At 29.2% G+C, this 16720-nt stretch overlaps 1 protein-coding gene across 2 annotated transcripts in view; it reads left to right on the top strand.

The window, feature by feature from the left end:
• Positions 1-601: 601 nt before the first annotated feature.
• Positions 602-16720, top strand: part of LOC111628768 (Down syndrome cell adhesion molecule-like protein 1 homolog) — a 19793-nt gene continuing 3674 nt past the window's right edge. Inside the window, exons 1-13 of one of the 2 annotated variants that reach the window (XM_023372609.1) lie at positions 602-659; positions 730-983; positions 3687-3971; positions 4061-4180; positions 5558-5728; positions 7371-7512; positions 7597-7745; positions 7818-7943; positions 8011-8181; positions 10625-10695; positions 10768-11014; positions 11090-11188; positions 11464-11652. In XM_023372609.1, the coding sequence (XP_023228377.1) occupies positions 890-983; positions 3687-3971; positions 4061-4180; positions 5558-5728; positions 7371-7512; positions 7597-7745; positions 7818-7943; positions 8011-8181; positions 10625-10695; positions 10768-11014; positions 11090-11188; positions 11464-11652 (1864 nt within the window). In that variant the 5' untranslated portion in view covers positions 602-659; positions 730-889. Of the gene's footprint in view, positions 984-3686; positions 3972-4060; positions 4181-5557; positions 5729-7370; positions 7513-7596; positions 7746-7817; positions 7944-8010; positions 8182-10624; positions 10696-10767; positions 11015-11089; positions 11189-11463; positions 11653-16720 lie in introns of both variants that reach the window. The other variant, XM_023372610.1, reaches the window with a different exon arrangement.

Here is a 16720-nt window from a genome sequence, read left to right as displayed (position 1 = left end):
TTTAAGGAACAATTAGAAAGCAAAAATTGATGTATTTATTCCTTTTTATTTAAATTTAGAAATAATAATTGTGTTTTTTAGGATATTAAGAAACATCAGGAAATGATATTGAATCTACGTTGAATGCATTTCATGCGAAATTGTAAAGAAGGAAATGGAGTTAGGCTTTGCTGTAGTAAAGGCAAGTTGTGCAAAGAACATTACATCTTGCGATTGTTAGCTTAGTGCATAGGTCTAATATACTCGTACTTTTCTCATTATGGAAATAATTTATAGTCATTCTTTTATGAATTAATGTACTATATGGATTTATATTCTGGCTTATTGTTATCCCTACCCTGAAAATTAAGCTTTTTGCCATTTTATAATNAACTCTCAACATTAGCAATAACTTTTCCGAAATTTTAACACTAAAATTCATTAATTTATCTAATGAATGTCATTCTTTAATATTTGCAATATAAAATTTTAACTATTCAAATTTAAAATGCTTATTTAAATATATGATACAGAAAATCACTGTAAATTGAATTTTAATTTTGTTGCTAAAAAGGTATCTTCGTACTTGTGAAATTAATTCAGAATTTACTCACAGTGTGTCGCTCTATTCATTTGACTGCATCAGTATTGTGTGATGAGTTAATCTAAATGAAAGCAGAGTGAGGAATTATCATGACATTCATATTCTATTTACTTTTTGTAATTTAAGCGAATTATTGTTTATTTCAGGAATATCTAAACGTCTAAATAATTCTGTGTTGCAATGAATTACATCTGACGTGAAACAGGGAGGAGCGAAAATAGAAGAAAATGGATGTTGGGCTTCACTGTAGTGAACAAAAGTTCTGCAATGAATTTAGTACCTTGTGATCTTCCGATTCATTTTTAGATGAAGTGTGCCATTATGGGAGTGATTTACAGCTGTACTTTTAAATGTTATATTCTGTGGATTTCCATTTTTATTTCCGTCGTTTTTATGGGAGGTAAGTATCAAATTTTCCATGTTGTTATCCGCCATGATGCTTTATAAGTGGCTAGGGAAGGAAGTTCATTGATTTGTTTTCGTTTTCCGAATATAAAAATATGAAAAACGAAAATAAATTAACATTAAACTGTATTGGCGTTATTTGTTGTTTTAATTTAATAATAAAATAAAATACATAATATAAAAACAATTATCCAAGCTTCGTGAATCGCAATTTAATAGCTTTAAATAACTTTAATTTTAGAGTGCTGAAGCCTCATAACGAGTGCAGAATATGTCCGATTACGCAAACAAAGTTCGCGAAATTAAAGAATCTCGAGAAAATTTGTAGTAGAAAAATATTACGACAATAGGCGCTTAAACTTTACGATAAAATGTAGTGTTTCGATTTTTCCGAAATTCGGTTCCGAAACACATCTTTATAAAGAACCGAAAAAGAAAATTCGTTTGTATTTCTAAACTCTTTGATACTGTTAAATAAACCAAATTTCGTTTCGGCTTGAATTAAAAGTAAATATTCAACTCATTTCCCACAATAAAAATTTATAAGCTGCGTTTGAAAATTTTTTCAAAATTGTCTTAATGATAAAACTTCTATTTAGCTATTTAATGATTTTATAAACATTATTTTGCTTTATTTTTCGTACTTTTTCTTAGATATATTTCGGGATTAATATTTTTTATTTTATAATAAATGTTAAAAACAATAAAACGTTATAAAAATATGGCCGCGTTTTCAAAAAAGAAAAAATAATAATAATGAAAAAGTAAGTCAAAAACTCTAAAAAAGTTTCTCTTTGCAAAAAATTTTTGAATTTCTCAAATAATTTTCAGAAAAAAAAAATTTCACAATGTAAAGAAATTGTGTTTTTGGCCGTCAAAAAGTCCATGAATTGGCACTCCTTGCTAAAAATAGATTATCCATGGTACTAGTGTGCAATAATTTTCGGGGAAGATTCGTGTATGCTATGGAAAAATTTTGGCTTCTGAAAATTTTCTGCACCCCCTACTTTACAGTGGCTGAAGGCCAGAAATTTATAAGTGTTTTGTCGAGGTATTCAGGACTTGGACTTCTGTAGGCTCTAAATATTTACCTTAGGAACAGGAATAAGATAAGGCATTGTATTCAAAATTTAATATTTATTTTCAATAGGCATAAAACAAAATAATTTTAAAATATTGTTTGTTATTGTTATTTACCAGTTTGTTATTTTTAATGAAAACATTGTCTCTCAAAATCCGGCAATTTAAATCCAAAGAGCCACAATGTCAAAAGCAGAAAATCTCAAGATATCTTCCCTCTCGTGAGAAGTAAATTAATTTTACACGAGTCTTAACGACGAAAACACGTGATTTGAAGAAATTTTCACTCCTCAATCGTTTGAATAGTGAATCTTTTCCCCCAATAGCTCAAATTGGAAGTACTTTCTAGCTTGAACATCCATAAATCAATATTATGTGCAGATTAATATCTAGTACAAAATATATCTTAGATATAGTACAATAGTTCGTTGCTATATTTAAATTTCTCAGCAATAAAATGATACACGAAGGTTATCAGGTATACTGTACAGTAAATCATAACTAAATCTCGTTAATATCAAAATAAATTACGCCGTGTCCTGTACGTCGCATTGAAGAACTCGTGAATTCATTGATCTTTACATGCATGGATTATCTTCGGTTTTCTATCTTCTAATTTTCTATTGATTGAAACTCTATGATAATGCATGTGCTGTTTGTGAAGCCGAACTATATGATCACTTGAGAGATAATGTATGAAACTAAGAAACTTCTCATGGGCTAGATCCAGTCAGTTGTCGTCGCTGTTTCATACTGTACAGTAGAGCCTCGATTATCCGATCCCCGATTAACCGACACCTCGGTTAACCGACCGTCCTAGTCGGTAAATTTCAAATGTCCGCTAGTGATGTGGCGCTACAATATTTGGCTATGTCTTGGTTACTTTAATATTATTTTTACGTGTTTTAGCTGGAAACACTCATTCGACCATGAAAGGGAGCCAGTATTTAAACGAGGCTTAATTTTCTAATTTTTAACGATACAATAGCGACGATTATTATTTTAAAAAATTTTTGTTAGGCTTAACATCGATGAAAATTCAACGNAATAAATAATTTTATAACTATATTATTATACACATAAACATTTGGAAACATATGATATTCAATATAAACAATTATTATAAAATATACAGGGTGTCTCACTTAAAATCGGGAGGACTAAGATGATAAATCGTTAATAATGTAAATTTTTAGGGAAGATTTTTGAAACATTAGTGATGTAAATATTATAGGGGTTATTTAAAAGAGAAAGGATAATTCTGGAATTGGTCTCACATAAGTAAATGAGACCAATCTCAGAATTATGTGCAAACTGAAGGAAAGCATTAGCAGAAGCATTAAGACATCGGTATTTTACGTAAGATAACTTTGAATATGATTACGTACTCAAAAGTGCATAGATGAACATGGACATCATTTTTGGCATCTGTAAGTTTCTAAACGTTTAAATGCTGTTAAAATAAAATTTATAATGCGTCCCCTTTGCCTAATTTCAGGGAACCTTGTGTAATAAATTATATTAATTTATTAAAATTTAAATACAGTATTTTTTAATTTGTAGCTTACGAATAATTTGAATAGTTTTAGTTTATATTTTTGGTTTTTTTCTAATATAGTTCCGCCGAAAATTGTTCCACAAATTGGAGAAGATACGTTGAGAGAAGGTGACAGATTTATAGCTTTTTGTGGAGTCAGAGCTGGAGATCCGCCCTTAACTTTCCAATGGTCTAAGAATGGAAAATCCTTGATAGAATCATCTCATGTAGTAATTCATCGTCAAGGAGATTTTTCAACTAATTTAATCATTGCTGCTGTTAAAGGTACAGACAGTGGAAATTACACTTGTATGGCATCAAACAAATTCGGTTCAGATAGTTTCACTACCAAGCTGTTGGTATCAGGTAAATTTGATAATTTTATTAAATTGTAAAAAAAAGATATTATTTATAATAATTGTGCAGAATGTTAAGTAATAATTATGCAATTTCAGTGCCTCCTTCTTGGGTTCGTCAACCATATGATGTTTCAGTCAAGGCAGGAAATAAATTAATTCTTGATTGTCAAGCTGATGGCTATCCCGTTCCAATCCCAAAATGGAGAAGAACTAAAGGTAACGATTTTATTTTATAATATAAATATTCAGATAACTTGCCAATATTTATTATAATGAAATTAATTTAAATTAGCTAAACAAATTCTAAATTCAAGCTTCAATAAAAATTATTTAAATTATATGCCATTATATGTCGATCAGCTTCAAACGTTACATCGTTTCGTCTAAGATAATAATAAATATTTCAATTTAAGTTAAAATCTCTCAGCAATATTTAATTGAATAAATGCTTATAGTATTTAACATAAGCAACCCTAGTATAATTAATTAATTACCAATATTGGATGCGAAGTATTATGGTGAAAGTATTTATTATTTTATTAGATTTATTTGATGGACAAAAATTTGTTGGAACATTAATAATTGCTTTATAATATGATGTTAAGTATATCTTTATTTACTATATTTAGTAGGCTACATGTAAATTACTCAAAAAACATTTTCTGTATTATTATTAAATAATAATTAGCTTCATTTGCTTTAAAATGCTAATGCCAACAAGCTGACAAAAAATTGAGTTAATTTGCTTATATCAATACATAGATAGATTACAATGAGGGAAAATAATTTATTTAAGGCCTATATAAAACTTATTTTTCAATGAATTTCAGTAACTAAAAAGATAATGTTTGACGCTTACTAGTTATAATTATTAATAAATAAATTGTTAATATAATATTACATAATATTTACGAATAATATTTTTATTCGTGATATGAACAGTAAATTTTATGAATATGTATCAATATTTCTTTATTTATGTATTCATGCATAGACCTATTACTTGATTAAGATATATATGTTTTTGAATGTTTTATATATATATATGTTTTTATATGGGCTTGTGTATGTTTGTCTATATATCAGGATAGTTAGATTTTTTTTCTTCTGCCTGTGGGCACTAAAAGCCCCTTTTTGAGTCAAATCCATTGAGTGTGTGTTTGGCCGGCCTATAATGGGAAGGCTGATGAAGGACTGGAGGGTCATATCCAGGACAGACCACACCTGAAAAATTTCTGGTGTTTTTCGTCCGCCAGATTCGATCTAGAATTTCACAGAGCATTAGGCTGACGACTTAACCTCCTTTTAGTTCTTCTGTAATTTATATCATCTATATAAGTTTTTCATTCTGTTTCATCAATCGAAAGTATCAAGAAAGTTTTTTTTATAAGTTCAACTGATATGTTTTTCTTATGCTATCGTAAATATAAATTGTAAGAGAAAGTCATAACTACTATATACGATTTTTTAACTTTATCATTAATTTAAGAGTTTAAGTTAAACTAAGCAAACTTTTTATACCAATAAAATAATTGGTATAAAAAGTTTGCTTAGTTTATATATTAAGATATTATTTGTTTATTGTATCACAAGGTTTTAGCGTTTCACAGTCCTCTCAAGTTACCGAAAATCATTGGAAGATTATTAATACTGGTACCTTGAGTACTTCAGCTGCCAAGAAGGAAGATGAAGGATTTTACACTTGCGAGATTTCAAATGGAATTGGAAAGAACTTAACAAAAACTGTCCGAGTGGAAGTTCAAGGTAAATGAAATACAACAATGATTATTAAGTTAGTTATTCATATTATCAGATTTTTCAGTTTTATCAGTAATTAAATCAGTGTTATTACATCTCAGATATTTTTCATTATACATATTTGATGAAACTAAAATGCTCAGGAGATTAAATTCATTAAGTTCTTGAAGATTTAAGATGATTTTTAATAGTTGTAATTTTACAATGTTTTTGTGTGTATATTCGAATTAAGTTCGATTAAATATTCAGGATTTTTTAAGTACAGTATCTATGTATTTTTATATTTTTAAAGAAAATAATGTATTAATATTAAATTTCAATAAAATATTGGTCGGCCAGATAACCGCATGATATGGTGGTATTAGGCTTCACCTTAGCGTGTTACGTTCATGGGTTTTATCATGGATAGTCCAGGTTGGAGGTTAATGAGATTGATCCACTCACTCTAGTTGATCTCATTGAGAATTAGGCTCGCTCGTAATGGATGAAATTATAGCCTGACAAATAGTATACCGTCTTGGGCTTCGTGATAATAAATCAATCATTAAAAAATTGATAACATAAACTACGACTTATGTATATATAAGTAGAAAATTTATCTGTTCTTTGTGCATTTGAAGACAATTGATAACAAATCAAATCAAATACAAATGCAATAAAAGATTCCAAAAATCATCATCTCATCTAGGAGATCAATGGATTTTTTATACAAAAAATTGGTTCTCAACAGGCGCGGCCTATGTATCTGATCAATAAAATTGTGGCATTTTGTGATGTAGAGAACTACTGAATATTACACTGTAAGCAAGTACCTAGAGATTTTTTAGGGTTGTTATCTATATGTACAAGCTTAAAATGAAAAGTTGGCATTTGAAGGCGGTGTGAGCAAATGCAATCATACTGTCCAAAAATTTTCTTCTTATCCATTACCTTTTTAAAAAATTTTCTACAGTGTAATCTCACATAGAAATTTATAATTGAATCTGCATTGGTCCAACGTCTGCAACACGGCCTAATACTGGTAATCTACTGTTGAGCCAACATTAATAGCGCCATGGTTCCACACCATTAGAGGTTAATTTATAATTGAGGTGTACTTTCGACCAACAGTCGACATCAATACAGGCCCAGAAATTAAAATCAGTATTGGTTTGATGTTTGCTAACAACAATGGTCCCAGCCATCAATGCTTAACATTTTCAGTCGACATAAGTCAGTATTGTCAATGAAAAATGTACCAATATTCATTACAGATCTTGCACCATTATTGGCAAAGATGTAAAGTAATGGTTTTCACAACATTGGAATTTAATTGCGATTTGACATTAACATTAATATCAGAATGATGTGTATTGATATAACCAGATTTCAGCATATAAAATAATGTGCCTAAAAATATTTTTATCTTATATTTTAAAATATATTTTAAAAAATGCGCTTTGTTGTATTCTGCATAAACTTGAAAATAAAAACAGTTTAAAAGTTCGGGAAACATTGATTTAAAAAATAAATTTAGTAAATATTAATATAAAATTAAAACTTTACATTATAGATTTTTGATAATTTATAGTGTTTACTAATTTTATGCTGATACTGTAAATATAAAATAATAAATAATATTAACAATTCAAATTTTATTTTTATGCAGTTCCTCCTTTTGTAAAACTAGATTCTACACAAAAAGTGGCCAGAAATGGCGACAATTCTGAACTTATATGCAATATTACTGGAGACAAACCTCTAAACATTTATTGGTCCAAAGATGGTAATAAACTTGCGGACAATCAAAGGTAACAGAAAATACTTATAATAATATAATTAAGCGAATATTATGACAGTGTTTGATGTTTCATTAAAAATGTTATTTTTTTAAGGATACAAATAGTAGAAACTATATTAGAACGAAGTTTTATTTCAACCTTGAATATCGAATCAACATCCAGAGAAGATAGCGGATTGTATGTGTGTAGTGCCAATAATACTTTTGGATATAATCAGATGGGAGTTCGACTTGGAATAGTTGGTAAATATCTTGAATTTAGGCTTTGTTATTATATTGACTGGCAAAATTAATCTATATAAAATTTTCTGGTAGAACCACCCAGCCAACCACAAGAGTTAACGATCAAATCAGTCTGGAGTAGGAGCGTTCGTCTGAACTGGAAGCATCCCTATAATGGAAACAGTATAATTCAAAAATATATCATCCGTTACAAGAAAGGTATTTGAATTATAAGGAAACGAAATTAATTTGATTATGATTTTAATTTTTTTAATCTTTATTTCAGAAGAAAGCACTAATCCTTCCGATTCCGAAATGAAAATTGATGGTTCTCAAACATCTATTATTATACTTCGCTTGAAACCTTATACTAAATATCAATTTCAAATTATTGCTGTTAATGACGTCGGATCGAGTAAACCCTCGAAATTAGCTGAAACTGTCACGACAGAAGAAGGTAATTCCGATTATCATCAAGATTTATAAAATAAATTTTACATAATTTGTAATCATATTTTATATACGGGATGGTAAAAAAGCTCTTCCCGGCCAATTATTTCAAAACCTAACAGACAATTACTATAGACGTTCTTCCGGTGTATACTATGTTGGGCATGTGTTAAACGATTGAGGAATTTCTGCTACCTCTAGCCCTTCTATCGAAAAGCACTGTTGTAATCTCAACCTGTAATGAAAATAGGTATCCTTGTCAATTATCAAAATAAAAGAATGCTCACTATTTACCTTTTAGTGCATTCCGAAATATCAAGTGGGATCCCGGAATAGGCTGTCAAATATGAGAAATGAATGCTTTACTGCATAACACGTAAGAGATATTAATACATCACTACATAACAAATGCAATGGGGAAGTGATTGAACGTGCGGTTAGGTTTAGGTTAGCAGAGATACGATATGCAAATGATCCGATTTAATAAGAGCTATCAAATGCCGTTAAATAAAACACACAAAACACCATAGATGCTTGCATATGCCATTTATTACACATTTTTAAAAGACTGCCTTTTGCAGCTTTGCACGCCTATATCTTTTCGATAATAGCTTTCTGCACTATCAACATGCATCCAGAATACGTTGTTCCACATCATTTACATTGAATGGCTGTGTTTCGTAAATCTTCGACTTCAGATTGCTCCGTAGGAAAAATCCGTGGATTTAACATGTGAGATAGCATAGTTTCAGTTAGTCACCCAAATGTAATTTTGCACATGCATAACAATTAAACCTAAAACTCAGGAACGTAACTAAACGTTAGTCTGGAGACCTTGGTGGTCAGTTCACTGGTTTATCCTGATCATCCACTGCTGTCCGAAATTGATGTTTAACTTATTCAATCTTACACTGCATGAGTGTTGTACGGTGAAGCGTTATCATGTTGAAACGATATGCTGTGCAAATTGTGAACCCTGTTCACAGCAGAGTTTGCATAACAATGTCAGCGAAAACCTATGAGCTATAAGTTCCTAGATCTTTACTTGAAATTGCAGCATAGCTATGAACGTTGCTGCTGTACTATTCAAAATGTTATAATTTTAATCAATTTACTGAAATAACTTGAAAATTACGCATCTTAGAAAAAATCCATTGAATCAAAAATGTTAGATTTCAAGGGAGCCATAAAATGCTGCTATCGGTTTCATCGTGGATTGCGCTAATCAATGAAACCGAGGTAAATTTAATTTTCTTAAATAAGAACCCCGTTTTTATTGCACATTATGATTCTACATCAAAAACAGACACCCTTTTATGTAAAACATTTTTTCGAAAGATGCACTTATCAGAAGTTATGAGCGTTTGAACTCTTATGCCGCTGCCAGACCACGTGCCCAAGCATCTGTGGATAGTCCCTGTAAGTAAAGAGAATAATGACATACCATCACGTTGCAAGTAAAACTGAGTGCAATATAGTTGAATGGAAAAATCGCTATTTTTAAACTCCGAATTTTTTATATTTAAATGTCATATTTTTTATAACTTCTTTCAGCCCTCTGGACACTAAGAGGGTCTTTTTCCATATCTATAATGGAGTCAGTCGGGCTCACAGTGAGAAGGCTGAAATGTGGGGAACGTCTAGCCCGACATTTCTGAGAAGACCATCAATTAAAAATGTGGAGTTTTGTTCGTATTTGATTCAGTCCTCCAGATCGATAGTTTGACGTCTTTGCCACCTCGGTCATTCGGCTTGTGGTTTTACTAAATTTGGTTGGCTTCTATATCGTTGATATTTTATATAGTCAATAAACTACGTGTTCTTAAGTCTAAAGCATGTTTTGTCATTCTCTACGACATAGAAAATGGAGGAAATTTGGCAAATCTCTGTCGTCGTTTAAAATAAATCAAGCATTTTATTAAAACTGCGGTATTCTAAATGAACATTTATGTCACATACAATTATTCTGAATTTCGTTTTTATAAAGCCGATTTTTATCATTTGATATTTTATTGTATATCAATTAACTTTAATGTAGAAATTTAATAAATAAAAAAATTTAATGTTTGTTTTTCTGACAGCTGCACAAAAATATCTTAATTAATTAATGGCCACATTGATTCGCTGCACTTGAGTACCACTGCGCTCACATGAAAATCCTCATTGCATTGTAACAAATTAAATATTACTAATATTTTAAGAATATGTAAGATTATTTTTAATTTATTAGAAATTAGTATTTGCTTAAGAGTGAGAAATCCTAAAGATGTTTAACTCAGTAAAAGAATTAATTTGCATTAAAGTAGTGTTTTCTTGATATTAAGTTACAAAAACTTTTGAAATGATTAAAATTATTATTTGTTTTAATTGTTATTCTAAGAAATTATAATATCGATCATCTAAAAGCTATTTTAAAAAATAAAAACCAAATTTTTGATTATATTTTATAGAACCTCTATCTCCACCTTATGATCTTCAAGTGACCGAAAAATCTGCTACAACATCACATCTCATTTGGAAGGTACATTTAGTTTGATTTTTTATGAATTATATTACTTTGTAAGATATTTTAAATAAATTTTATATATTTTAGTCACCACCTAAGCATCAATGGAATGGACCATTGATAGGTTTCTACATTGGTTACAAAAAGACTAGTCAAGGTTCTCAAATACCTTATTCATACAAAAATGTGAAAATGGATCATAGACACGAAACACAGAAAACCATTTTAGACAATCTTCACAAGACTTCAACTTACACTGTAAATGTCATTGCATATAATAGAGCAGGAATGGGCCCTCCTTCAGAGCCAATTCTTGTTACAACTTCCTACGTTGGTGAGATTTTCTTGAATTTAAATTAAAATTAACTTCTTTTTATTGAGAATTCTAACATTGAATTCTGCTTTCAAGAATCTCCTCCAACACCTCGAATCTCTATTCTAATTAGTGATCCAAATTCTGTGACGATAAGAATTTTATGGAGCTCAAAAAGAAATATTCCTTTAACTGGTATTCATTTTACAATCTTAACTTACACTATAAATTTAGCATTTCTATAGAATTTGAATTTTATCAATTTACTAATTAAATTTAAATTTCGTCTGTTAACTGATAAATAATATATGTCTATATAAGCAAATTTAAATAGGTAAAAAAGAGAGGTACATTATATCAATTACTAGGTTTTTTTTATAAATTCAATTTAATAAAAATGAATTTATTAATGAAATAGTAATGCAGTGTATATTTTCTGTTTTTCACTTTAAAATATTTGTATATTTTAGGATATGTTGCTCATATAAAACCCACTAATGGTCAATGGCAGATGGTTGGACTCCTACCTTCTCCAAATAATAACTATACCATTGGAGGATTGGCAAGCGGAGTTCAATACCAAATGTACTTAACTGCGAAGAATGAATATGGTGAGAGTGGACCTACTGAAGTTCTCAGTTTTCTTACAGCAAACAAAAGTAAGATTTTAAATAAATCATTTCATCAGTATAAAATGGCTATTGTATAAGCAATGATTTGCGTTTTTATGTTGTGTAACAGTTCATGATGTACTAAGTAGTAATAAATCTTGGTTAAAGTTTGACACACACTACATTGGATCAGATGGGATCGAAACGGTCGGAATTGTTTAATAATCTTTTAAATAAATCCCGCATCTAATTCGGATCGGATTGGAATTTCCTGTGAAATTCTAAGCATAAATTATAACTAATAAATCTTTAGATCCTAATGAGCAGAGAAAATTCATTTTCGTTCATTAAAAGGGGTTCAGATTCGATGTAGTATGCGGAAAGCTTAAGCATTATTGTTATAATATTTACTATATTTTACGGCATATATAATACACCTCCATTTCAGCACAAAATGTTTAGAAAAGTATTTAATTTATTTAAGCCATTGCGCGCCTTTGGCACTGGCGCCAAGTTTTTTTTTTTTTTTTTTACTGTCTTTCGGGCTTAAAAAGGTAAAATTAGAATGATATTAAGTTACAAAAACTTTTGAAATGATTAAAATTATTATTTGTTTTAATTGTTATTCTAAGAAATTATAATATCGATCATCTAAAAGCTATTTTAAAAAATAAAAACCAAATTTTTGATTATATTTTATAGAACCTCTATCTCCACCTTATGATCTTCAAGTGACCGAAAAATCTGCTACAACATCACATCTCATTTGGAAGGTACATTTAGTTTGATTTTTTATGAATTATATTACTTTGTAAGATATTTTAAATAAATTTTATATATTTTAGTCACCACCTAAGCATCAATGGAATGGACCATTGATAGGTTTCTACATTGGTTACAAAAAGACTAGTCAAGGTTCTCAAATACCTTATTCATACAAAAATGTGAAAATGGATCATAGACACGAAACACAGAAAACCATTTTAGACAATCTTCACAAGACTTCAACTTACACTGTAAATGTCATTGCATATAATAGAGCAGGAATGGGCCCTCCTTCAGAACCAATTCTTGTTACAACTTCCTACGTTGGTGAGATTTTCTTGAATTTAAATTAAAATTAACTTCTTTTTATTGAGAATTCTAACATTGAATTCTGCTTTCAAGAATCTCCTCCAACACCTCGAATCTCTATTCTAATTAGTGATCCAAATTCTGTGACGATAAGAATTTTATGGAGCTCAAAAAGAAATATTCCTTTAACTGGTATTCATTTTACAATCTTAACTTACACTATAAATTTAGCANGACTTAATGATCGGATCGGACTTAATGAAGATTTTACTCTTTATTAGCACTTATAATTTTTTTATAAAACCCGTCACTTTCCACAAAATTAAGACTTTTGCCATTTTATAATAGTTAAAAATATAAAAAGTTTTTACTAAAATATCATAACAGATGGCGCCACATGCGCATTTTTAAATGTTGCCGGGAAAGTTAAGCAAGTCGTTGCTGGATTGTTTGAATTTCATTTAAAATGTAAAACTTTTACTCTTTTTACTTTTATTTTTAACATAGTAAGCAAGCATCTTGTTTTCTACTTTGTTTGAATATGTTTTATTTAATAATTTTGGTAAATAAATGTGGAAAATTTTTAACACTAGGAATTCTAATCAATTCAAAATTCCAGTTTCTCAGTTCATAAATTTTATTACGAAAAATATGATTATATATACAGTACAATTTATTTATTTTTAAATTTTCTTAACTCTTAATTCTTTTATTAAATTTTAGTTCCACCAAAAATTGTTCCACAAGTTAGCGAGAATAATTTAAGAGAAGGTGAAAGATATATGGCTTTGTGTAGCGTCAGCGTAGGTGATCCCCCATTAAAATTTCAATGGTCTAAGAATGGAAAACCCTTAACGGAATCTTCGCATTTAGTTATTCGTCATCAAGATGACTTTTCAACTTCTTTGATTATAGCAGCAGTAAAGGGCGAAGACAGTGGAAATTATACTTGTGTTGTATCAAATAGATTCGGATCTGATAGCCATACAACTAAACTTCTTGTTTTAGGTAAGATTAAGAATATTATTCAGCATGTCGTTGTTAGTAATTTATGTTTTATAATTTCATATTTCAGTTCCTCCTTCATGGCTTCGACAACCTTACGATATATCAATAATGGCAGAAAAGAGTGTTGTCCTTCACTGCGAAGCTAATGGTTACCCCACTCCAACTATAAAATGGCGTAGAACGAAAGGTAAATGTTTCATATTTTACGTAATTATTGTTTTAATGAATATACAGTAAATGATGACAATGTTTTTAGGCTTTAATGTCGCTCAATCTTCTCCAATAACTGAAACTCATTGGAAGATAGTTGATGGTGGGTCTTTAACCACTTCCATTGCAAAGAAAGATGACGAAGGATTTTATACTTGTGAAGTGGAAAATATTATAATAGAAATTAATTTTAATTATAAAATAACATTTTAAATCATAGTTTTCGTATAATTTAAGTATTTAAGTATAAAAATATAGCTTAGAAGATTTAGTTTGTTTTCTTCCCATGCCGTGTCGCTCTAATCAATGAACTGCATCAGTATTGTTTGTGACGAGTTCATCTATCGGAGAGCGAGATGTCGAATGGAGTCATACAGTCAATTCTGTGAAAATCTAGTTATTTATGAAATACAATACTTCCATTTTGGCTAATATGAGGTAAATGTTACATGATCGAAACTATAATAATTATAACTAATGCTATATACAGAGTAAAGAGTAGGAAAGTTCGGCTTCACTGCAGAGAAGAGAAAGCAAGGCAGGAAAACCTTCCCTTCGTTATTAATCTCCTGACAGATTCAAGGCTATGTTAATAACAACAGGAAGAAATTTTAAATGCAGTTGTTATTATTACATCATTTTATGGATTTCTTCTACATTTCATATAGTTTATATGGAAGGTAAGTGAACTTAAAATATATAACTCAGTCGCCATTTTGGCTTTCTAGAGTAATAAAATTTATAAAAAATGGAATTGATTATTTATAAAAAATCTCTTTAACACTTATATTTAAAAATTAAAAATTAAGAAAAATAATTACTTTTAATATAAATTTAAAATATTACAAAAGTCAACAAAAAAATTATTGTTTAAATATAAAAATTTTTTAATTTAAAATACGTTTTATACATTTTTAAGCATAGTTAAATACGTGGAATGTTGACGTTGTGAAGTATAACTTCATGTATAAGCAGAAAACATAACCTTAATATTAAAAAAAAATACTTTCTCCATTTTATTAAAGGCTTCACTTAAATCTTAACTGATAAGCCTTTAATAAAATGGAAAAAATTATTTTTTTTAACATAAAAAAAATTATAATGTTGTTTTGTTTATACATGAAACTAAAGCATAAATCATTCAAACATTTATATTATTTATTATATTATACTAATAAATATTATTGTAATATATTATTATAATTTTGACACATTAAACCACGAAAATTTTTATTGGTCTATAAATTTAAAGAAAAAAATAAAAGATTATAATAAAAATAATTGTTATATGTTTAATTGCATTAATGAAATAAACATGGAAAATTTTTTTAAAATACTTTCTTCGTTACATTGTAAGTTTAAAGAATTGCAAAAATAATTATAATAATTTTGTTATTGTGCTGAATAAACAGAATTATGAAATAATAAAAATTTGTAGATCTATAAATGCCCACTGACGACCGTCCGTTCGCCTGTCCGTCCGTTTGTCTTTCTTTGTCTTTCTTTAATCTCGAGAATGAAGTTAGATAGATGAAAAATGTGACCAAACATGAAAAGCTTATGGGCAGGAGGCCCCGATTAACTGTATATGAACTTCTGGAAATCATGTTATTTCAAATCAAAAATTTTCCTCTGAAAGGTGTTAGATAACTGGCACGAACCTATTGTTAAAGGAAAAGTATGATGTACAGGGGCAAGCCACTACTAATTTGAGATGGAGAGAATATATTTTCAATAAATAAATTAATTAAAAATATGACTAAAAATTGCAGCCCGGCATTGTGACGATGTCACAATAAATAATTGCTTGTTAAACTTTATGTTTTAATATTAAAAAATATTTATTACTTTTCCTGCTGTTATATATAACAGAGGGAAAAGTAATAAACGGCAATCGGTCAAAAATTGACCCCCCCCCAAGATTTTTATATTTTAGGACTCAGGACACCTTGAAACGTCCAGAAGTTCAAAAAATTTCGGGAGTTTTCTCTGCATGTATGGTTGTTAGTGTGTGTGGGGAGGCACGATTTTGTTCACCCTCTTTGAAGCTTAATGACGCTCCTGTGCTTAATAACTCTTGTATTTTTGTCGAAAATTTTTTAAAATTTTGCAGGGTGGTTCTTTTATTAGGAAGATTGGTGTTATTAAAATTTGGTGGTTAAAGATTAAGGGTGTGGGGAGATAAAGGGGGTCATGTGTATCTCCTGACTTAATGACCGGATCGGACTTAATGAAGATTTTACTCTTTATTAGCACTTATAATTTTTTTATAAAACCCGTCACTCCCCACAAAATTAAGACTTTTGCCATTTTATAATAGTTAAAAATATAAAAAGTTTTTACTAAAATATCATAACAGATGGCGCCACATGCGCATTTTTAAATGTTGCCGGGAAAGTTAAGCAAGGCGTTGCTGGATTGTTTGAATTTCATTTAAAAAGTAAAACTTTTACTCTTTTTACTTTTATTTTTAACATCTTGTTTACTTTTTAACTTACATACTTTTTAACATCTAGTAAGCAAGCATCTTGTTTTCTACTTTGTTTGAATATGTTTTATTTAATACAGTAGAGCGTCGATTTTCCGAAAGTCAATCATCCGAAAGAATTTCAGTCGGCAAATTTAAATTTTCGCCAGTGCTGTGGCGCTTCAATCTTTGGCTATGTCTTGGGCTACTCAAATATTTTACGTTTTTGATACTAAATTAACATCTGAAGTATAATTTTTTATTATTTTTATATTTTTCAATATATTTATTTTGTTTGTACAAAATAAAAAAATAATTTTTAACGATACAATAGTCTTTGTTAGGCTTAACATCGAC

Source organism: Centruroides sculpturatus, unplaced genomic scaffold (assembly GCF_000671375.1).
Source record: "Centruroides sculpturatus isolate CEXI.00-Female unplaced genomic scaffold, Cexi_2.0 scaffold634, whole genome shotgun sequence".
Taxonomy (NCBI): Eukaryota; Metazoa; Arthropoda; class Arachnida; order Scorpiones; family Buthidae; genus Centruroides; species Centruroides sculpturatus.
The sequence above is the reverse complement of the archived record's forward strand: the minus strand, read 5'-3'. Positions and strand labels throughout refer to the sequence as shown.